Here is a 20,066-nt window from a genome sequence, read left to right on the forward strand (position 1 = left end):
TATGCAAAACAATGAAACTGGACCACTTTCTTATACCACGCACAAAAATAAACTCGAACTGGATTAAAGACCTAAATGTGAGACCTGAAACCATAAAAATCCTATAAGAGAACACAAGCAATAATTTCTCTGACATCTGCTGTAGCAACATTTTTCTAGATTTGTCTCCTGAGGCAAGGGAAACAAAAGCAAAAATAAACTATTGGGACTTCATCAAAATAAAAGCTTCTACACAGCTAAGGAAACAACAAAACTAAAAGGCAACCTACACAATGGGAGAAATGTTTGCCAATGACTTACCTGTTAAAGGTTTGGTATCCAAAATGTACAAAGAACTTATACAATGCAGCACCAAAAAACCCACAAATAATTCAGTTAAAAATGGGCAGAAGGCATGAACAGATATTTCTCCAAAGAAGACATACAGATGGCCAACAGACATATGAAAAGATGCTCAACATCACTCATCAGGGAAATGAAAATCAAAACTACAATGAGATATCATCTCACACCTGTCAGAATGGCTAAAATCAAAAACACAAGAACCAAGTGTTGGCGAGGATGTAGGAAAAAAGAAACCCTCCTGCACTGTCAGTGGGAATGCAAATTGGTACACCTGCTGTAGAAAACAGTATGGAGGTTCCTCAAAAAGCTAAAAATAGAATTACCCTACAATCCAGTAATGGCACTACTGGTTATTTACCCAAAGAAAATGAAAACACTAATTTGAAAAGATATATGCAACCCTATGTTTACTGCAGCATTATTTACAATAGCCAAATTATTGAAGCAATCCAAGTGTCCACTGATAGGTGAATGGATAAAGATGATGTGCTATGTATAAATACAATGATGTATTACTCAGCCGTAAAAAAGACTGAAATCTTGCCATTTGCGACAACATGGATGGATCTAAAGTGTTTAACTGAAATAAGTCCCAGAACGCCGGGATCACGCCCTGAGCCGAAGGCAGACGCAACTGCTGTGCCACTCAGGCGCCCCTCAAATCTTGCTTTTACACTTGTTAAGGAGAACCAGAATAGTCTTTACTGTAGGGCTAATTTGGCTTTACTACTGAAGTAAAGCCCTTCTGAGTCTTCTTCTCAATGCACCATGCATTGTAAAGCCTTTCCACTCTGATGGACGTAATACGGGGCAATCGTACGGCTTACTTCATTTGTTTTCCTTCCTTCAAGGATCACTGCACTTCGTACTACCTGTTTTTCAGTGTCTGAACACCACTGTTTCCTATATTTTGTCTGTTTTTAGTCAAGGCCTTAGGAAAAATTCAGTCCCTATTACTCCATCATGGCCAGAAACAGAAACTCCCAGATGGTATGAATCATGGTTCTACCACCTACTATCTGTATAACCTTGGACGAATCTCTCAGTGCTTCATGAGTGTTTTTTCATAAATGTTTTCTCATTTATAAAATGGGAATAATGATTATCTAACTCCCACAGCTGAAAGAATTCAAATAAGTATATATAAAGTGATTCTCTCAATAAACGAAGTATTAATTTGTGTCTTACCTCTATGTATTTCACTTCTTCAACTTCTGCAGCTTGTCATTTACAAATCTGAAATCTATTTTAAAATATCTGCTATGTTTATTACAATAATTAGTACTATGATTAATGCTGTCAGGTACTAACAGTAGTAACACCATTAATTTGAACATTTACTATGTGTCAGGCTATTATGGTAAATATTCTGCACATGAAGTTTCATGTTCTCAGATCTCAGTTTTTAAAATCAAGTTAGTTGATCTTTTTTATGTTTCTACTATTCTAAGTTTCCCTTCTTCCCCTACATGCATTAGAATTAATTTTTCCTAAATTAATGATAGAATACAAAAACACTGTCATTTGTTTATATTTAGAAGAAAGTGGCACTTAAATTATTTACAAAGCTCACATTTTAATCTAATTTTGGATGTTATAGTTTCCTTTCCTTATAGCCTTATTTTCACCTAGTAAAAGAAAGATAGTCACAGGGAGAAAGCAATTCCCAGAACTATGTACTTGCCCCCAGACACAGTTACGGGAAGATTAGGGAATGAAATACAAGAACTGTTGGGAAATGAGCTGATGTTCACTGTGTCTTAAAAAGAATTGTATTGAGACTGAACAAGAGAATAAGGATAATAAAACACATGCCGCCAGGGCACAGGGCACAGGGCACCTAAAAGCAGAGCAGTCCAAATGATGGAAGTGAGATGAAGGTGGGGGGCACAGAAACTGAAATGAGAGATGCCTTGGAACTATTTAGATCATCTAAAGTACTGACCTGACACTGAAGACTCCAGAATGCTAAACAACAGGATCATATACTCCAAACTTTTGAGTATGTGCTAACATTTATTGAATATTTACTATGTGCTAGGTACTTATATAAGTACTTTACATATACTAATTTATTAAATCTCACAGATCCATAAGATAGATACTACTGTTACCATTTTACAGATGAGGACACTGAGGCACACAGAAGTTCAGTTCTCAATATCACATTAAATAAACATCTTCAACATTTTAAATTTCACATATAAAAAGTTTAGTTTTTGAGATAGTCTAAACTGTATCCATATAGAGAAATTTTTTAAATTCATTTTTAAGAGAGAGCGAGTGAGAGTTTGAGCAGGGGGGAGGGTCTCAGAGGGAGAGGGAGAGGGAGAGGGAGAAGCAGACTCCCGCTGAGCAGGGCTCGAGCCCAGGAACCCCAGCTGAGCCAAAGGTAGATGCTTAACTGACTGAGCCACCCAGGCACACCCATACAGAGAATTTTAATGAGTAAGATTTCAGAGCCCTTTTAAAAGGTTTGCCAAAATCCATCCCAGAGAATTCCCACTGGGAGGTAATTTAGTTTTAATTTGGGAGACTTTTGCCTATTGTAATATGTTTTATAGTACTCTGAGAAGGGTGCAAGTCAGAGAACATGGAATATTTTCGATAAAGGAGCCATATGGGCCACCTAGAGCTTCAGAACATACCAGGACAAAATTAGGAAGTGTTTTAAGAGGTTTCATAATGTCTACTGATAAGTGTGTCAGGATAAAGACCAAAACTTGTAAATGATTATCAGTTTTGTGCTACCAGTGTTGTAAGAAAAAAATAGCATGTGGTAACAAGGACCCAGAAAAGTTCTCCTTCCTGCAATAGGAATTTTGGCTTCTCACCAACCCCATAAAAACCAAGGTACAGGGGTGCCTGGGTGGCTGAGTCAGCTGAGTGTCAGCTGGGACTCTGCTTCTCTCTCAGCCTCTCACCCCGATTGTGCACACTCTCTCTCTCGCTTGCTCTCTCTCGAATAAATAAAATCTTTAAAGGGGGGGATGCCTGGGTGGCTCAGTCGGTGAAGCTTCTGCCTTCAGCTCAGGTCATGATCCCAGGGTCCTGGGATCGAAACTGGAGTTGGGCTCCCTGCTCCGTGGGGAGTCAGGAAGTCTGCTTCTCCTTCTGCCCCTCCCTCCACTTGTTCTCTCTTTCTCTCAAATAAAATCTTATGGAAAAAAAAAACAAAAAACAAAACCAAGGTACGGCTCAGTTTGGAAAGCCATTCGGAATAATCTCAGAGACCAGTTATTATATGTTGTCACTCTAAAGTATTTTCATATGATACAGTGCTCACTGACCTCTCTCAACATCTTCATACTTCCCCACTGAATTACTCTTGCTTCTTGCACTCGTTCAGTCGACCAGTATAATCACCTATACCTAAAACTCTTTGTATTGTTCTTCATTACTATTTGCAGAATATAAAATCAGACACCAAATAACATAATGAAAACACAACAGTACCACTCTGAATAATGCCTATATATACAACTTCAGAATTTCATCTGTGTGAAGTCCCAGACTTAATATGTTCTTATAGCCAAATGCATTGAGAAATCATGACATTATCTTACTTATAAGATAAAGACATCTACTTTCATATATTTTTAATTCAGAGTATCATGAGGGAAATGTGAATCACTAGAGTGCTTCTCATAAAAACGCTAACAAAATCTTCCAAAATTCACTTAAGAACACACTAAAGACCATTCAGTTATTTTATCTGTAGAAGTGAAAATGCACAAGTATGGTGTGAATCATTAATGCAAGAAAAGCCAATTATTTTTAGTAAAAAGTAATATATACCAGTTTAAACTGTAAAATTAGAAGATGGCAGCAGTAGGCTTTTCTTTGAAGTTTTACTGCTGTTTCATGATCCACGATCATATCACTAAGTTCTACTGTTCTTGTGTACAGAAATTGGTGTATAAAGATAAGTGGTGGAATGAAAGAACAAATACCCAATTATCCACTAATTAATATTGTTTCTGCATAATCAGGAAGTAGAAAGAAAAGAACTTTGGTCTTATCAGAAAGTTTTACTTCTCTAGCCTCTACTAATTATGGCTTCTTAGCTAGCTGTTTATCTTCAGATTTCTCCATAAGACATTTAAATTAGGAAAATTAATGATGCCAGTGACCCCTTAAAATTTTAATGAATATTATTTGGTCTTTCATAGGTGAAAAATAGATTAGTCATCAGATTTCAGATGCAAGTTTCATTCCTTAGAAAAACAACAGAACTAAGACACTAGAGAATACAAGTAATCATTATCAGATAAACATCAACATTAGATTTTAAATGCAAAATATAAAATAAAACACCAGTATCCTTAATCTCAGTGGTTACTCTTTAATACACTAAACCAACATTTTAGGCTGGTAATCTTTATCATTCTCATTTTTCACAAGAAAAATTTTAAATGTAATTCCCTTAACTGTCATGATAACAGTTTCAAAAACATTCATCATCATAAGGAGTATAAACTGACAGATCTCTTGACAAAATCAGTTGTTGGGTGGCTCCTAATTAAAATAACCAATGATTTGAAATTGCCACAGCATACTAAAAACTCTGGGCTGGTAGTTGAGGTACCTGAGTTCTACCGTAAACATGGCTGCCAACTTTTTGTGAGGCTTTGGGCAAGTTGTTTATCTTATGCTTCAAATGTCTTCATTTTAAATGGATAAAATAATACAGTCCTGCTCCATCACAGTGACTATTATAACAAGAGATCATATGTGAATAGAGCACTTAAAGTTGTAATGAAGTTTTTAATAAAAAAGGCTATTATATTTATAGTTTTCTAGTACTGTATTACCAGTGGACTCAAATTTCCAATGCTCATATACAGCGTCTTACATATCAGTCATGAAACAGTTTGCTCACTAATTAAAAACAAATATTGTGAAAATGTCTATGCTACTTAGAGCAATCTACACACTGATTGCAATCCCTATCAAAATACCATCAACTTTTTTCACAGAGCTGGAACAAATAATCCTAAAATTTGTATGGAACCAGAAAAGACCCCGAAGAGCCAGAGGAATGTTGAAAAAGAAAACCAAAACTGGTGGCATCACAATGCCAGACTTCAAGCTATATTACAAAGTTGTAATCAGCAAGACAGTATGGTACTGGCACAAAAACAGACACACAGATCAATGGGACAGAATAGAGAATCCAGAAATGGACCCTCCACTCTATGGTCAACTAATCTTTGACAAAGCAGGAAAGAATATCCAATGGAAAAAGGACAGGCTCTTCAACAAATTGTGTTGGGAAAACTGGACAGCCACATGCAGAAGAATGAAACTGGACCATTTTCTTACACCATACACAAAAATAGACTCAAAGTGGATGAAAGACCTAAATGTGAGGCAGGAATCCATCAAAATCCTAGAGGAGAACACAGGCAGCAAGCTCTTTGACCTTGGCCACAGCAACTTCTTGCTAGAAATGTCTCCAAAAGCAAGGGAAACAAAGGCAAACATGAGAACTACTGGGACTTCATAAAGATAAAAAGCTTTTACACAGCAAAGGAACAGTCAACAAAACCAAAACACAACCTACAGAATGGGAGAAGATATTTGCAAATGACATATCAGATAAAGGGCTAGTATCCAAGATCTATAAAGAAGTTCCCAACTCAACACTCAAAAACCAAACAATCCCATCAAGAAATGGGCAGAAGACATGAACAGACATTTCTCCAAAGAAGACATCCAAATGGCCAACAGACACATGAAAAAAATGCTCTGCATCACTTGGCATCAGGAAAATACAAATCAAAACCACAATGAGATACCACCTCACACCAGTCAGAATGGCTAGAATTAGTAAGTCAGGAAACAACAAATGGTGGTGTGGATGTGGCAAAAGGGGAACCCTCTTACACAGCTGGTGGGAATTCAAGCTGGTACAGCCACTCTCCAGAGGTTCCTCAAAAAGCTGAAAACAGAGCTACCCTACAACCCAGCAACTACACTATTAGGTATTTACCCTAAAGATATAAATGTAGTGATCCGAAGGGGCACCTGCATCCCCATGTTTACAGCAGCAATGTCCACAACAGCCAAACTATGGAAACAGTGGAGATGTCCATCAACAGATGAATGAATAATATACAATGGAATATTACTCAGCCATCAAAAAGGATGAAATCATACCATTTACATTGACGTGGATAGAACTGGATGGTACTATGCTGAGCTAAATAAGTCAATCTCTAAGACAATTATATGGGTTCATGTATATGAGGAATATAAGAAACAGCACAGAGGATCATAGGGGAAGGTAGGGGAAAAAATGGAACGGGAAGAAATCAGAGAAGGAGACAAACCATCAGAGACTCCTAACTATAGGAAAGAAACTGAGGGTTGCTGGAGGGGAAGAGGGTAAGGGGATGTGGTAATTGGGTGATGGACATCAAGGAGGGCATGTGATGTGATGAGCACTAGGTGTTATATACAACTGATGAATTATTGAACTCTACATCTGAAACTAATAATGTTCTATATGTTGGCTAATTGAATTTAAATTTAAAAAATAATAAAAAGAATAGATCAGTTTGATCCAATTAGTACTTGGTAAAGAAAGGTGAGTATAGGGGCACCTGGGTGGCACAGCGGTTAAAAGCGTCTGCCTTAGGCTCAGGGCGTGATCCTGGAGTTCCGGGATCGAGCCCCACATCAGGCTCCTCAGCTATGAGCCTGCTTCTTCCTCTCCCACTCCCCCTGCTTGTGTTCCCTCTCTCACTGGCTGTCTCTATCTCTGTCAAATAAATAAATAAAATCTTTTTAAAAAAAAAAAAAAAGAAAGGTGAGTATATTCTAATTCTTAATTCCAAATAAAGATGATGCAATAAATAATGCAGATGTGTTTGTACACAGAATATTTCACATAACTATAGATACCAAGATTGTTTTTCTGTGCTTTTTTTTTTTTTTCACAATTCCAATAGCATTAGAGTTCTTATTTGAATATAGCAGGACAAACCTGATTATTTCTTTCTATCCTGAAAAATCACATAAAAGTCCATAAAGAATTATAAACACAAATCTCATTTTTGGCAAAATCAGGAGATAAAACATGAGTAGAAAGGCTGCCCAAGCAGTAGAGATAGAGTAGGAGAAAATGTCATAGGCAGCGGAGAGAAAATTCTGCAGTTGCAGATGTCGGAAAGAACAAAGTACACTTCTTGAATGTGATAGGCACACCCTAAAGTATAAACCCTTATTTCTCTCAGTAGAAGCAGGGTACGTGGGCTGATAGCCAGAGCTCTCCTGGATGTGGTTTGGTTCCAAAAAGTAGAGGGGGACAGTGCTACATAAAAAATCATATAAACAAACTACATTTGCAAGAAGAATTCTGTCTCTCTGGCTATGGAAGAAAAGAGACTATCTCCACTGACTGGGGCAAAATAAAGGAGGAACAAAAGAGGAAAAGCAAATAGCCAAAAAGAATGTTCACACACACACAAAAAAATGTACTACAGAACAGATGAATATCATGCCAAATACTTCAACATTAATTAATGAAACTTAATTATGCAATCAATTCTAACTTGGAATTTATAAAAATCATGATATTTTACTGACTAGAAGGATAAAGACTAAACTAGTATAATCACTCACCTCTGATTCATATTTTATTTTTTCTTCTTCTAAAATACGTGCAAATTCTTCTTTCTGGTGTTCAAATTCTGATTTGAGAAATGTATGTTCATAGCGAAGCTTATTATATTCAGTTCTATACTTTTCCACTTCCTAAATTAAAAGAAGGCTGTAATTTATGGCAAGTTTATAAATGAAATTTGTACTCACTCCAAAAATCACTTTTGCAAATATAATTTTAAAGTGCATTATATTCAAAGCCATTCTAAAAAGCAAAAAATAAGCTTAACAGAAATATAAATAAACCTGGGAAAATTCTTATGACAAGTATCCTACATACAGAATCAGTACATTCTTGAGAAGGTGCCAATAAAGCAAATTACCATTTAATTTACCTTATTTCCTCACTGATTCTCGTAATAATAAAAACAAATAGCACATCAAAAGTTTTGACCTGTGGGCCTAATAAAATAATATTTAATAATGTAGAATACCCTTCAAAATTAGTTAAATTTTAAAAATTAACTCTATAGTAAAATATAAAATAGCCTCCTAAGAGCCAGACAGGAATTCTAAGTAGATAAAAGATTATCTGATTATTTAGTACAATAATTTAAGGTTCAATCAAGTATTACAATGATAGTTCAACATACCAGTCTAAAGAATATACGTAGCACCAACTTTCCTGACTAACCAGGAACACATGGAAATCTCTGGTATGCTCGAATTCTGCTTACTAATGCTACAAAAGTTGCTGGCACTCTAAATTCAGTTAGAACTTAGGCAGTAGAGAAGATGAAGGAGACATTATTTCAGCATTCACTAGGAAATTAAGTAATAAGAACACCTTCTAAAATATTCAGCTTACTCTAAATCTTTGATTGAAAGATTTCTCTAAGCCAGTTAACAAACCAAAAAAATGGGTTTCATGATTTTATTAGAAACATACTTAAGAAAACAAACAAACAAGTTTTACTTAACTTGATCACCTGCCTTAGGTCTAAGTGGCTTTGTCTAAATACAAAAACTAAATCTACCCCCAACCATAACGCTTTGGTTACCCAACCAGGAGGATATTCAAAAGATGACTTTACCAAGCCAATAAGCCATTTTTAAAAGCGGATTCTACAGCTGTTTTGTGCAATGTCAGCACCACTAGACTACAGCTTTCCAAAGGGGTCCATTTTGAAGGGGACAATATTCATGTGTTATGTGTAAGACCCAGTCTATTAGTTAAATAAAGTTACATATATAAATTGTCTGGCACAGTACTTAAAATACTTAATATATATCTTTTCCTATTCCATTTATTAAACATTTAATCATATTATACCAACATTTCATAAGAGGAAGGAAACATTTCAGTCTGAAGGAAAATTGTAACAAATTTTTATTTTTCTGAGGTTCCATGAAATACACTCTTTCATTCCACAAATATTAACTGAGCACCAACTGTATGCTAGGAACTTAGAATCGACAGTGAACCAAACAGATAAAGGTTCCTCCTCTCATGCAACTTACATTTTAGAGATGGTAATAAAGAAAATAAAAAATTAGCACAATAAATATACAGCATATTAGAGGATGATAAGTACTAAAGAAAAATAAAAAGTAGAGCAGGGTAAATGGGGATCCTAAGGTCTAAGAAGTGATGGGAAAGGAAGCAATGTTAAATGGAGATACAGGTTGGTCAAAGTAGGCCTCATTGAAAAGATGACATTTCAGCAAAGACTTCAAAGAGATGAGGAAGGGGTGTCTAGGTGGCTCAGTTAGCTAAGCATCTGACTTTGGCTCAGGTCACAATCTCAGAATCCTGGGATCAAGCACCAGGTCAGACTCCCTGCTAAGCGGGGAGTCTGCTTTTCCCTCTCCCTCTGCCCCCTGCTCGTGCTCTCTCACACGCTCTCTCTCTCTCAAAAAAATTATTTTAAAAATCTTTAAAAAAAGAGAGAGAGAGGAGGAAGTTGGCTAAGAGATATCTGGAGAAGGATACTACTGTTCATGCCAGAAATAACAGCTACGGCAAAGACTCTTGACTTGTTTCATTCCTGGAGTGCCAAAGTAACATCAAAGAGGCCAATGTGGATGGAGGAAAGGAAGTTAGGCAGATAATGGGATCTGATCTTGTGCAGCCCTAAAAGCCACTGTAAGGACATTTGAGTTAGAAGGGGAGCTACTGCAGGGTTTCTGAGTAGGGGAATGATGCTTTCGATCAGTCATACAAAGATAAATGCACAGTTCCTTCTATATAAATTACTTACTTCATCCAGATTCCTAAAACGTTCTCTCATCGGAGTTTCTAATTCTTGTTGTATTTGGGCTCGTAACACTTCCAACTTTTGTGGAGTTAACACCTAGTATGTAGATAAACAAAGAATTCTAAATATAAAGTCACAAATATTAAAATCAAGAATTCACGAAATTTCAACACCTAATTATAAGATCCAATTCATAGAAATTTCATAATATACCTAATTTTACAGTAATCATTATATAAACAGAACCATCATTTGAAACAATACATAAAGATCTCAATTTCAGGCTCTCAGATATGTCAAAAATTCCAATAACATGAGCTAAAGATAGTCACTGAATATTATTATTATTGTGACTGTTAGGAATAACTGTGTTGGCAGCTAAGGTTACCATGTTTGATATAATGGCTAATAGTCTATTTCCTAAAGCAATCAAAATAAAGGTGTAATAATTTGGTACACCACAGAGACTTATTCAGACTTATTTTCAATCAGAAAATGCTGACTTTTACTCTAGCCACCAAAACGAGGCTCCTCCTTATTACGCTCTTTTATAGAATTCATATTCCAAAAGTGATTAGTATTTATGTATGCTACTGAAGGGCAAACACAGTCTTTATTCACCATGGAGTGTTCCCAACATCTCACACTACTGCCTGGCACATAGGATCACTCAATTATCAAATACTGGCTATAAAACAAACAAACAAAAACCTTGTTTGTACTTATATTAACCTCTGAAAATGAAGAGTAATATTCAGTTTAATTCATTCATTTATTCATCAATACTCCAAACAGTCCAAAAACTTCACTGAATGCTTACTATATACAAAGCATTTATTTTTATTTATTTATTTGCCAGAAAGAGCACACGCGAGAAAAAGAGAGCACGCGCACAAGCACAGGGAGTGGCAGGCAGAGGGAGAAGCAGACTCCCCACTGAGCAAAGAGCCCTATATGGGATCCAAGCCCAAGACCCTGGGATCCTGACCTGAGCCGAAGGCAGATGCTTAACTGACTGAGCCACCCAGGTGTCCCTATACAACACATTCTGCAACATACTAGATAATCTATATAACATGTTGTTCTAAACACCTTCCATGCATCAAGTAACTTATTTAATCCCTGCAATGATCCTCAATGTAGCTATATTATCATCTCCTTTTTTACAAAAACTAAAGCATACAAGAAGTCTAACTTTCTAAAGATCAAAAAAACTCACAAGAAGCATTTCTTGCCCCATAAGAAGTTCAAACTCTCATATGAAAAATAACATACATACAAATAACTATAAAAATAACCAATATAGGCTTATCAGACAGGTAAAGACCAACAGAAAAGATATTAAATATATAAAAAGTGGCACATCAAAGGAATAGGAAAACTAAAGCTTAGGTAGAACCGGAAACTTCAGAATTTTACATTCCCTGGGGAGAAAAATGATCCTCAAAGGTAAGCTAAAGGCATTTTGGACTGAAAGGTACTAAGCGCTACAGACAATTTAGAATCCTGGATCCTTGTACATTAATGCTCTCTAGATACTGTGACAATCAAGGCCGTGCTGAAACATTTCCAAATGCCACTTAGGAGAGCTACATCCTGGTTGGGAACAAAAGGGAAAGAGGTGGGAGCTACAAGTAGAAGATTCCTAAATATCAGGTTCATACTCTCATATTTTACTCAGTATTCAATAGTAGATACTTAAATTTTTACTTAAAATGAATGACTATAATTACATAATTCAAACAAAGAAAATATTTAAAAAACTAAGTCTTCTTCCTTCAGTTATCCAGTTTCCCTCTTAGGAAGCAATCTTGGCTAATTTCTTATGTATCCTTCTTGAAACAATATACAAATATATAAGCATATATACCACTTTAAGAATGGCATCACCATACCTATATTTTAGGAAAAGAAGCAAGATGGATGAAAACCTTTGGTGGGAGAAAATTGGTGACTGGGGTGGGAGGAAAGGCAGTGAATGAAGCTGGGAAATCAGATAAAAGGTCTTGTTATAATCTGGTTTATGATGTCAAGAGTCTGGGTGATAGAATCAAGAGTCCAAAGTGAGAAGGGGTGGTAATTAAAGAGTAATAGATAAACCTTACTCAGATCCTGTTTCAAACAAAATAACTTTAAAAATAAGCTACATTGGGGGCACCTGGGTGGCTCAATTGATTAAGTGTCTGCCTTCAGCTCAGGTCATGATCCCAGGGTCCTAGGATGGAACCCCAAGTCAGGCGGGAGTCTGCTTTTCCCTCTGCCCCTCCCCCCTGCTCATGCTCACTCTCACTCTCTGGCTCACACACTCTCTCTCATCAATAAATAAATTTTTTTTTTTAAAAAATAAGCAAAACCGTGGGAAAATTAGAGAAATGTGAACAAAAATGCAGTATTAGGGAATAAGTACTTTTAGGTATGATAATGGTATTGGGGCTATGCTTTTAAAGGAGAGACTGCCTTGATATAGAATAGAGATCTATACTAAAATACTAGAATTGAGATAATATGATTTGCTTCAAAATAATCCAGAAGGGTTGAAAGACAGAGCAGTGATGTCAGAAGATGAAATAAGACTGGCTGAGAGATGGTCAGTATAGATGGGTATGTGAGGATGCAATACAACCACCCTTTCTACTTTGGTACTTGTTTGAGATTTCTGTAATTAAAGGGTAATTAGAAATGAAAGTGGTTCCACTTCCAACAGATTGCATAATAGAGATCAGGTTTATTGTCCTGCCTAAAACAAATAAAAGAATAAACAAAAATCAAACAGTTTTCAAGACACTGGGCATAATAAAGCAACAAAGATCCCCGAGAGACAAACAACAAAGAAAATAAGCTTTGAGAATGCTTCCAGGCAATGCACAGGAAGGGATATCCAGGCAGAGTCTGATGGACTCTCTGACTTAAGCAAATGGAACTACAAATTCAGGGAGAGCAGTGTGGCTAGAGTCACAAGCAGGGTAGCAGAAAAGAGCATGGCACAGAAATAAAATTATGAAGATCTGGAGAAGTTTCATTCAGAAGAGTACCCCAATCAGTGCATGCATGTAAGGAAAATATTTAATTAAGGCCAGGAAAAGAATGACCTGAAAGAATCAGATGGATGAGTAATCAGAGCTCACACAGAGCTATGAATAGCTCCTTTTCCCAAAAGCCAGACTGAAAACCTTCATTTCATTGAGAAACGAGTACTCAGAAAGTTCTCAGCAGTGGCAAGTAATGAGCACTAACATTAATCTGCCCTCACTTAAGAAATCTTAAAAGCAAGACCCAAAAAGATGAAACAGTTTCCAAGTAACTGTCCCAGAACAAAGCTCAAGAATATCAGAATACAAAAATATCTAGCACTCAATATAAAATTTACAATGTCTAGCATCCAATAAAAATTTATCAGGCATGCAAAAAAGCAGTAAAATACTATCCACAATAAACAAGAAAATCAATCAACCAAAACCAACCCAGAAGTGATACAGATGTTAGAATTAGCAAAGACATTAAAATAGTTATTATAACTGAATTGCATATGTTCAAAAAGCTAGAGAAAAGATTGAACATGTTAAGGAGAGATAAGAAGTTACTAAAAAGACCTAACTTGGACTTCAAGTGCAAAAACTACAATTTCTAAGATGAAAAATATATATTACTTGGGATTAATGGAAGATTAGATACTGCAGAAGAAAAAAGAACAGTGAACATGAAGACATGACAACAGATTCTACCCAAAATTCAACAAGGAGACAAAAAAGATCGAAAATAAATAAAATGAGCATCAGTAAGCTATGGTAGAAGTTTAAGTGGCCTAATAATGGAATTCCCAAAGATCAAAGAGGAGGCAGAAAAAAATATTTTCAGAAGTCACGTCCAAAAATCTTCTAAATGTGATGAAAACTGTAAACCCATAGACCCAAGAAACTGAATAAACCCTAAGCACCGTAAATATGAAGTACAACGTCATGTCAATCAAATTGCTCAAATCAGCAATAAAGAGAAAATCTTAAGGCAGCCATGAAAAAAAGACTCACTGTATACACAGAACAAAGATAAGGATGACAGCAAATTTCTTATGTGAAACAACATAAGTGAGGAGACAGAAGAGCAACATCTTTAAAGTACTAAGGGGTAAAACAGCCAACCTAGAAATCAATACTCAGCAAAACTATCTTTAAAATTAATTATTTTTAGATATATAAGGGCTGAAAAAATTTATCATAGATCTTACTTTAGAAATGTTAAAGGAAGTCCTTTAGACAATAGGAAAATGGTACTAATGGAAAGTACGGACCCACACAAAGGAAAAAAGAACACTGAAGTTGGTAAACTACCCAAGAGTTGTAATCTATAAGGTCTCTGATAAAAAAAAAAAAAAATCTCGACAAGATTTTTTCTGTTATCTCCTAAGAATCTTATAAAAAAAACAAGCACACACACATCAGAAAAATCTATCTTCCTCCCAACCCCCAGCAAAGCACACAAACACCAAAGACACAGTATTAGAGGATTTTCTCCATGCCGTTTTAGGAAAAAAATAAGCTGTCTCTTAGACTTATAATGGAATACTGCCACCACTTGTCTCAAAAGAAAATTAAGAGAATGCTTTATCACACAACAGTCCATGTGTCATTACAATATATTAAATCTATATTACACCAACACTTGTCATGTTAATAATATAAAACAGACTACTAGTTTTCAAAGAATGTTTTAAGAAGGCAGATATTGCTGTACCAGAGATTCTTAAAAAAATAATGACAAACTGAATAATAAATTTAGTTCTGACTTCCTAGCAGGCAAATAAAATGGGAAACATACTGGGTTATATAGTTTCCGTTGCCTGGCACAAAGAAAGCATACAAATTTTTGGTAAAGTAACTTTTAAAATTTGTAACAAATATTATCAAGTAACTCATATTTTAAAAAAGGTTTTGCTAACATGGTACATAATAACAATGTAACAATAGCTAACATGTTCTATCCACTTTCTGTATCAAAGCACTGTACTAACATTGTCCAGGCACTGTCTCATTTCATCTTTACAATCATCCTATAAGTTAGGCACTATTATTATTTCCATTCACTACAACTACACAAGTGACACAAATATTCTTTCATTTACTATCTTTTATATCATTTTCCTATAAAAGCTAAAGGGATATTAAATCTTAGCTCAGAAAAGGCCTTTTGTAGGTAGACAAGATAATACATGTATATCCTGAACATAATCATCTTTCATAAACACTAAAATATTTCTTATTGATTCCACTTTGTTGAATTTACTTAACTTTATTCAACTCACAATTTGTATAAATTGCTAACATCCATAAAGCAAATAGCTAAATTTAGCTTCAACATGTGTACATAAATATATAGATCTTTATTTTAGCTTATTTTTTCCAGATAAATACCATAGAGAAACCACTTATGTTTATCTTGAAAAAAAGAAACTTAACCAGACAAATTATATGTCAGCAAACATCTGGGAAGTTATCACATGGAGAAATGTCCAAAGTTATTTTGTGTAGATCCAAGGAACAGTACAAGAATCAAGAGAGAGGCTACAGGGAGGATGATTTCATTTCAACATGAGAGGGAAAATAAGATATTTAACATACTCCAATCCATAAATAGTACTGGATCACTTTAAACATTCACTAGGTTCTCTCTCACTGAAAGCACTGAAGCAGAGAATAAAGATCCCTGTGTCACAAATGTTCCAAAAAGGAATTTCGCTTTGAGTAATGTATTAGTTTCCCAGAGCTACAACAACAAAATACCACAAACTGGCTATCTTAAAACAATAGAAATTTATCGTCTTACAGTTGTGGAGGCTAGAAGTCCAAAATCAAGTTGTCAGCAAGGCCACACTCCCTGAAGGGAAGGACCCTTCCCTGCCTCATCCTAGCTTCTGGTGGTGTGCTGCTGATCCCTGCCCTTCCTTGGCAGCTGCAGCCCTTCAGTCTCTGCTTCTGTCATGACAGGACATTTGCCCCACCTCCCTCCCTGCCCCTCGCCCTGTGTTTCTCTCTTTGTGTCTGTTCTCTTCTAAGAAGGACACCAGTCACATTGGATTAAGGGCTCATCATTCTTCGGTATGACCTCATCTTAACTAATTACATCAGCAAAGACTGTTTTCAAACAAGGTCCATTCTGAGGTACTGGGCGTTAGAAGTCCAACATATTTTTTTGACAGACACAAGTTAACTCATTACAGATATGAAACAAAGAGAGGATCATCAACTCTAAGATGCGTAAGCTTTAGGTACATATGAGACAAGAAAGAACATTGCATTACATATGAACAGAACAACAATTCCAATTCATTTATTCTATTTCTTCATGTCATTCATTCAACAAATATTTGCTAATATAGTATAAAATACATAAATACGAACAAATTTACTTGAGCACTGGAGATACATTGAAAAGAGCTCCTGCCTTTAGGGAGCCTGCATTCAAATAAAATAAATGCCATCATTTATGAGTATCTACTATGTGTCAGACACTGTACTAAAAATATACATGTTATTTCATTAGTCCTCACAAAAACCGCTGTTAACAACTTTTATACTCTTTACCACATGACAAAACTAAAGCATAAAAACAGATGTCTGTTGAAGGTCATCATCTCACTGGTGAACTGACCCTTTTTTTGTTATAAAAATGGCCTTTTTATCTTAAGTAACACTTTATTGTCTTAAAGTAAATTTTTTATCTGATATTAATATAATTACTCTGTTTCTTCAGAGTAACATGTGGACATGCTTATTTGTACAAAGCACGTACAAACAATAAGCTAAAGAAGACTATAGTTTTATACCTACAATGCCAGAAGAATACTTGAATTCCTTGGATGCAGTGCTCACAGATTCTCATTTCTATAGACCTCTCAATTTTTGTAAAACAAATTAACCCATCAATTCTATAGGCTTAAATTACATTTGCCTATTCAACTCATATTTCTGAGGTTTTTATTTGTTTAAACATCCTAAATACACCTAGGAATAAAACACCACAATAGAGGCTCCAACCCAAGCTTAGTGGTGCTGGTCCCAACAATGGAAGATTTCAAAAAGCGAATAACCAACTTCTAACACTGTTGTCAAAGGAATCCATTAATTGGGTGATATGCCATATTAGATGACTTGAAAAGGTAGCTTTTTATTCTTATCAACTTATGACTCCAGTATTAAAAATACCTTATCATTTGTACCAAGCAGCAGATAAACAGAAATACACAGCTGGTGTTCTTTAGAGATTAAATGAATACAGAAAAATGTAACAGCTAATATCTACTAATTTGAAATTTATAGTAAGTTTGACTGGTACAATAGTAAGTTTAGCTTTGGTCTCCTTTCTACGCAAATGAGAAATGAAATGATAGTACTATCCTTTGTTTTAGAAACTCCATTTTCCCTACACCACACAAATTACGTGCACATCTTGTTTTTATAGTCTTTTAAGAAGTCCCTTAAAAATAACTATCAGTCTTATCAACTATACCTCAGTAATAAAAAAAATTTAATAAATATCAGTCTTTTTTAGCTCAATTTCAGCTATAGTACTTAAAGGAAAATTAGTAAAACTTTCTTTAAAAAAAAATTTTTTTTTAAAGATTTTATTTATTTATTCGACAGAGACAGACAGCCAGCGAGAGAGGGAACACAAGCAGGGGGAGTGGGAGAGGAAGAAGCAGGCTTCCAGTGGAGGAGCCTGCTGTGGGGCTCGATCCCAGAACGCTGGGATCATGCCCTGAGCCGAAGGCAGACGCTTAACAACTGAGCCACCTAGGCGCCCCTAAAAAAATATTTTTAACTCTGAATATTTATCAATTCAAACTGGCCTTTCCCCGAATTATTCTGCACAGTGAAATATTTAAATCAGAACAGGTAATTTAATACAAATTTATAGGAAACAACAGTTTCATGGCTAAATCCCACATGGTAGCTAACATTCCAGAATATATGAAAGAATATTAAATTATATCACATGGACAACAGCAAAATACTCATCAAGAATGAATACAGGCAGAATTTACCAAATTTAGCAACATCTGACTACTTTTTACCATAGGGGCAAAAGGCAGGCCTCCCCAAGATGGGCTGTTTTGGCATGAAGATTATTTTGAGTTAAAAGCAATCAAAACCCAGCAGACTTAGGAAAAGCTCTACCTCCCTCTCAACTGCCTAAATTTAATTGGAAAGGAGAGCCTATACCAAGAAGAGAGCTATTAATAGAGATTCCTTTATACCTAAGAAATTTATCTGCTTAACAGGGCAACCCTTGTTTTCCAAACATCTCCTCTCACCATCCTGCTAAATGATCTTCTTTCCCTTTGTATCCGCAGACTTTGCCTGTCTCAGGATGTCATATAAGCCTACTGTTGCCCATCTTTGGAATTTCATGTTTGTGATGTCTGTGTGGATTCTGCATACTTTCAAAACTAAATTTGATTTTCTCTTGTTAATCTGTCTCATGCCAATTTGATTCTTAGTCCAGTTCAGGAAGACCTGGAAGGGCAGAAGAAATTTATTCCCCAATAGTACTAACTGAAATATATTTTCTTACCTGCAGTTTCACTTCTTCTAAGTCTTTAGTTTTCTCTACTAATTCCCCTCTTAGCTCTTCAAGTAGCAGCTGAAATTTTTCCTGGTGAGTCTGCTTTTCCTTCAACAGGCGCTTTAGTTCATGTTGTGACTTTATGTACTCATCTTGCAACCTGATTTTTAAAAAAAGAAAAATTCAATTTTAAGGATATCCTTTGCTTTCTAATTGCATTACTTTATGTAAAGTCAACCGACACCACAGAACAAGACCAATTTCATATATTCCATTAAATTCATAAGCCTCTTTTCTTTGTAGAGTTTAATTATTAACACTATAGTTTATTAGTACAATTTTACTTGGGAGGAAGGAAAAACACACTTAGCCACCTAGATACATTAAATTTTATGTCTTGCTACTTTCAAAGCAAGACTTATAAACCACAGCACACTTGAGACCATGTTTAGTTTTGAAAAAAGTAATTTTAAAGCAAAAATTTCACTGTATTAAAGAAGTTTTAAATGTATATACTGCAAACTAACAAAATTATAATGTATGTTCCAGAGCAAACGTTCAGACAAAGATGATTTCCTTAATAAAGCCCCTTACCTCCAAATTTAAGGAACTTACCTTGTGTGTTCAGCTTTAAGAGTCTGGTAGTTAGTTTTATGATGTGCACATCGTACCCTTTCGTCAATTAACATTTTTTGCAACTCAGATTGAGAATTTGTCAGCCCACTGTCTCCACCAGGAGGAAAAATAGTGGGAAAAGTGTCCATATTGATAAGTAAGCAGTTAACCATGTAAAAGTAAGTCTAGCTTCCTGTTTGTCTTAGTGTTCTTTTCAAGGGTATTTTCCACTTCCTTCTTGCTTAGACAGACCCTCAGGATGCCAAATTATACCTGCACAGAGAAATGCACTTGGTTAGTGATGAATTAAACTCCTTCAGTGTTACATTCTTTTTATCCCTTCTTGTTATTCATCTATCATTTCTATAACAAAACCCAAATTTTCAGATTTTTTAATCGTTCATAAAACAAAAAGAACAAAGTTGAATTGTACCTTAACACATTTTCTTTACTCCACACTAAGTTTCTGTGACCATCAATATCACATCTTCAAGTATTAACCTAACTAGAATTACTGACTTTTCTAGTTTAGGTACTCCTGGATTCACAAACCATGGCTATTCCCTAAAGCTACTGGGGTAAAGTTCATTGAATGATCCTAGTACAAAATCCATACTCTGAAATCAGAGAAAAGCCACTTAGAACTTGACAAATGGTTGGAGAAAATTACAATATTCACAAAGA

At 35.5% G+C, this 20,066-nt stretch overlaps 1 protein-coding gene across 2 annotated transcripts in view; it reads right to left on the reverse strand.

Annotated features, from left to right (window-relative positions):
• The window catches only part of CEP83 (centrosomal protein 83), a 124,009-nt gene that overhangs the window by 59,328 nt on the left and 44,615 nt on the right, over window positions 1-20,066 (reverse strand). For both annotated transcript variants that reach the window (XM_040637321.1, XM_040637322.1), the window contains exons 2-5: window positions 19,383-19,655; window positions 18,777-18,927; window positions 10,215-10,307; window positions 7,975-8,106 (exon numbers count right to left, since the gene is read on the reverse strand). In XM_040637321.1, the coding sequence (XP_040493255.1) occupies window positions 7,975-8,106; window positions 10,215-10,307; window positions 18,777-18,927; window positions 19,383-19,555 (549 nt within the window). In that variant the 5' untranslated portion in view covers window positions 19,556-19,655. The remainder of the gene's footprint in view (window positions 1-7,974; window positions 8,107-10,214; window positions 10,308-18,776; window positions 18,928-19,382; window positions 19,656-20,066) is intronic.

Source organism: Ursus maritimus, unplaced genomic scaffold (assembly GCF_017311325.1).
Source record: "Ursus maritimus isolate PB19 unplaced genomic scaffold, ASM1731132v1 scaffold_21, whole genome shotgun sequence".
NCBI classification, from domain to species: Eukaryota; Metazoa; Chordata; class Mammalia; order Carnivora; family Ursidae; genus Ursus; species Ursus maritimus.